The 4,943-nt window shown below is 45.7% G+C and overlaps 1 protein-coding gene across 1 annotated transcript; it reads left to right on the top strand.

Moving 5' to 3' along the window:
* Nucleotides 1-3,749, top strand: LOC139830322 (uncharacterized). The gene is made up of 4 exons (XM_071818331.1): nt 1-130; nt 238-343; nt 428-765; nt 3,741-3,749. The coding sequence occupies exons 1-4, from the start codon at nt 38-40 to the stop codon at nt 3,747-3,749; spliced, it is 546 nt and encodes a 181-aa protein (XP_071674432.1). The 5' UTR covers nt 1-37.
* The last annotated feature ends 1,194 nt before the right edge of the window (nt 3,750-4,943 follow it).

Consider the following 4,943-nt stretch of genomic DNA (forward strand, 5'->3'; position numbering starts at 1 on the left):
GGTACTCAGCCGGGAGGGGCAGCCTGGCACGGCGCCCATGAAGATGCTTTTCTCCGGCTACCGCGCCAGCCTCAAGACCAAGGCCGCCGAGACCCTTGCCCAGCTGGCGACGCTGGAGGATGCTGAGAAGGTGTGTTTTCTTTTCTTCTGCGATTTTCTTGTCCTGGTAGCCCTCCGAGACGTGGGCCGGCTGCCTGAAGTCGGCTCAGGTTTCGTCTAAACAACTGATTCTTTCAGACGGTTGAGGAGCGGCGCACCGTCTTGTACAACCAGGTGGTGACCAGCTACCACCGGGCCAAGATCGAGCGGGCCGCCTTGGCTCGTGAGCTGGAGGCCGTCAAGGGTGAGCTCTACGCTTCTTTCGACTTGACGTCTTATTTTCTTTTTAATCTTGGTTGGCTGATATTTCCTTCCGGCCGCCCCGCAGCTGAAGCCGCCAAAGTCCCGCAGCTGGAGTCGGATCTCCGAGCCGCTCGCGCGCAGTGCGCCGAGAGCGAGGAGGCGGGCCGATCCGCCGCCGGCAAGCTCAAGCTGGCTGAGCAGGAGCTGACACGGCTGCGCCTGCTGGAGAAGAACCACATCACCGAGCTCAACTCCCTCAGGTCGGCGGAGAAGGAGAAGGTGGACGATCTGAGCCGGCGGCTATCGGAGGTGGAGAAGCAGCGGCTTGCGGCTGCGGGGAGGAGGTCCTTTGCCAAGTCCACGGAGCTGACGGCTACCGCCAAGCGCTGGACTGATGATTTCAGCGCGCTTGATCGCGGCTTGGCGGGTGAGTGCATCTTTATGTTCCTTCCCTTTGCCGGCTTTCGGCTGTCGACTGCCGACTTTTGTTGGCAGCCGGCAGCAGAAACTTCTGATTTCTTCGTTATCCTCATCTTTTGGGCTGGTGGCAGTCGGTTCTTGCCGGCTGCCGTCAACAAGTCACCAATTCACCATTCACAAACACTAAGGTTTTCAAAGAATCTGACACCGGAAACTGTATGGCCCTTCCAACCGTCCGTAACCGTGGACACGGCTATTCGAATAGATTTACACTCTGCAGAGGTTGCACACTTGTGCCACAACATTTGATTTCATCCGTCGGAATAACTCCGAGTCACCGTAACACAGTACGCGGATCATCAACCATAACCTTTCACTTACACATCCTAGTATGAGCACCTCTCCCCATGAGCTTGGCCTCCCAGTGAAAACCAACTGTTAACCTGGGAACTGCACAGGGCTTGGCCGTACAATTTCACCTCAATTCACATCATATCTTAACAACGGAGGCAGCCTCGGCATAACCCCTATGACGTGTGTTCAGAGGGAACTCATACTAAAATCTATAAACTTCCAGTTAAGCCCTACCCATAATCAGGTATTGTGGGGGTACACAAAAATTGGAAAGGTATCGCATTCAAACCAATATCAGGGTTTTATCAAAAATCACTATCTTCTCTTGTTCCTCATCAACTTCACATCAATCAATGGAATGCTTCACCATTCCAAAGTTTCAACAAGTCATAGGTCCCATCTAGAGTAGTGAAATTTTAGTATTTTAGCACTAGCACTAATCATGAGGGGTGCTACATTGCTTTGCTAACTTTGCTACTCTAGTAGTTATATTCACTATACCATTTGATATCAACTTATTGAAAACCAACAAGTAAAACTTGTTTAGTATAAAGGTAGGATAGGATGGTATGAGTAAAGATAAGAATCAGGGTGCCTTGCCCAAGGAGGGCTTTGCACTTTGCAAGAGTATTAGCTTGCCTTGGTAGTTCTCTAGGTTTTTTCCTTCTTCTTCTGGGTAGAATCCTTCTTCCTCTTGGTAATCTCCGGTGCTAGCGTCTAAATTTGAATATGAGGTATAATCACTAAACAAGCTCAAAGGTTACACTAATCACATCAATACTTCTCACCAACTATACTAAGCACACACATAAAAATAGATAGGTGCATTGATGGGGTGACTTGAGGAAAATAATTTCCTCTCATTCATATGTGACAAGTGACTTCCATATAGTCTTTGAGGAATAATTTCCTCTCATTGAAATCTTATTAAGATTTAATTTCTCAAATAATCATACATGGGTTCATATTGACCTAAGTCAACATCCATCATCATTATTTGAGAAAAGGATTTAAATGAGGTAGACCACCTCATACCATTTAAGAAACTCTACAAATGATTTAAATCTCCAAATGTTCATATAGGAGAGTTTGAACCAGGGTGCAAACATCACATGAACTCATTTGAGACAAAGATTTAAATGAAGTAAAAATACTTCATAAGATTTACATAATAGTTTTGGACACTATCACTTAACTAAACTAGCCATATTGTCCATTAATTAAACTAGGGCATGATCATGCAAAGTGACCACACCATTTTCTTGCAGAAACAATTAGTGTAAGTCAAATGTGAGCTATAGGAGTTGGAACTAACTTAATATCTATTTTGATTGATTTTTAAGATCGGAGGGCGCACGATCCGGAGGTTGCTTTGCTCGCAGCCTCCGGAGGATTCAAAGCAACTAGGGCCCCAAATTTAGCTCCGGGGCTGCGATTAAGGAACGAGGCTATAGGAAAATAAAGGCCACGTCCCACCTGTAGGATTAAGCACACACACGTGGTCCTGAGGTAAACGAGCAACCACCCAACCTTTTTATGGCTTCTCTCTGTCCGTATGCCTCCCATAAATTCATTGCATCATTTTCTCCCCTTCTTCGCGAGATCGTGATTTTAAAGCGTGCCTCCTTCATTTCTATATCAACTCGCCTCCAGTAGTAGATGATTTTAAGATGCTACGTGTTCGTTTTTTTCTACCCTCACCTCGCTGTTGAATAATGAATACATAGCTACTTGGGAAAAAATTACAATGATTTCATAGTTTTTGTTTTTTGTTTGGCTTTAGGGATGTATTCCTAATCATGGGAGAAGATCATTTTGTTCAAGGGATCCAATCATTCTTCATTTTTTGGTTCCGATCCAACCTTTAATATCCAGATCCATCCATATACTGGGGGTTTGTTGCAAGTGCTTTCGTCCACCTGATAGAAACAAAAAACGCGACTTGGGGGTTTAGATATACTTCCAAGCAGTTCAATAAAATAATTTTGGATGTGTACAACAAGAGTGCGGGCCCTAACACTCGAAGTCAAGAACTCGCAGGTAGGGAGGTATCGGTACCCCAACCATCTGGGCTAAGCCTCGGTTAACGACTATTCGAGAAAAATAGTGTGTGTTTATGCATTTCAAATTTTAGAGATCATATATTTGTGTATTGTTACGTTCCGCTGAAAGTTAATTCTACTCCAATTCAGCATTTTTTTATGTGGAAGGGCCCTAAATTTTCTTTTGCCCCGGGGCCCCCAATTTGTATGGACCGGCCCTGATCTCGGGATAGGGTTTCTGCTGGAGGTGCGGTTTGGTGGTTCCACGAGGTGGGTTAGAGAGAGGGGAGGGAGGGGTTTCGGGGAGATGGCCGGCGGGGCAGTTAGTGGCCGGAGTTGTCTTGGAGCTAGGGCGGCGGCGGTGGACGTGGAGGAAAAGGGAGGAGGCGCTGGGTAGGTCAGGTCAGATGGTTGGGTCTCGGGTAATTTTTTGAGGACGTGGTTGGGTCTCGGGTAGCGAGGGGATAGCTCCAAATTTCCTCTCGGTCTTTTCGGCGCCGAAATTTCAGATTCCTTAGCGGCTCAGCCAAAATTCAGCGCGGGATTACTCACCCACAATGAAATTTTGGGCGTTGGATGCAGGCCATGTGAACGTCTCAGATCTGCTTCGATGGAGTGATCCGTCAATGGTCTGGTTGTATCTTCTCGTTGACTGAAAATCATCCAAGATTGCCTAGCTCTATTCCATATTTAAAAAATCATGACGGTGATCAAGCCGCTGAGGTCGTTGTTTTAGTTTTTGCTGGTCGGATCTCTGATTCACCCGTCTATTTCTTTTTAAGATATATATATATGCATGGGAAAAGTCTGGTATCTTTACAACGGCGAAGGTAGGAAAAAATTGGATCGATTAGTCATTTTATTAAGGCATCTTGAATTAGCAACCATGACCATTTAAATTAGACATAGTTGACTAGAATTAAGGTCGTGAACCTTAAAATTTTCTATATGACCAATACAAGTGAGAAAATTATAATCTTTATGACCAGCATGGTCATAGAAAATTAGGATTTGGAGTCTCCCAAATGGCTTACGACCAATTACCGATAAATGGTCATAGAGTTATGACCAAATTATTTGTGGTCACTGTAAGAAGGTCACTAATTAACACATTTCTTTTAGTGGGAGTTGTCGTCCCTCCGTTCCCGCGGGAGCCGCGGTCCGTCCTTCCCCGTTGGTGCTGCATCTGAATCGAGTGAGACAAGACAGACGAGTACGATAGTATTTTTTTTTCGTCCTACCGATTCGGTAGAGCCACACGGGGAACGGTTCCACGGGGTGAGACACGATATTTTAAAACCCGGCGATTTGGACGGGATTGGGGTGGTTTTGGCCGGGATGAGATTCCAGCCGGGTTTAACCGAACACTTTTCTTAGCACGGTCTGGGATCGATCCCGGCCAGGCTGATCCCGGCTAACCCCCGGGGTTTCGGTCCAAATCCCGGCCGGGGTGGGAGCAATCGAACAAAGCCTGAAGGTGATTTGTAAATATTGAATGGTCTGTTTCCTTCGTTATAAAGATGTGTGTAAATATTGAATGGGTATGTTTCCTTCCTTATGAAGATGTTGATTGATACAGAGAGACGTTCTTTAACGAAAGTTGAAATTTTCAATCTCAGTGCAGCACGCACATGTGTCATAGTTTTAACTTATATAGGAGCAATTTGCGGATGAGAATTGGAATTAGTGAACGCATGCCACCGACCATCCAGGTCAACCATTCATTACCATGTACGTATAGATACAAATATAGGCATATGGCCCCCTATCTCTCTTTCTCTCTCT

This window comes from Lolium perenne, chromosome 4, assembly GCF_019359855.2.
Source record: "Lolium perenne isolate Kyuss_39 chromosome 4, Kyuss_2.0, whole genome shotgun sequence".
Classification (NCBI taxonomy): Eukaryota; Viridiplantae; Streptophyta; class Magnoliopsida; order Poales; family Poaceae; genus Lolium; species Lolium perenne.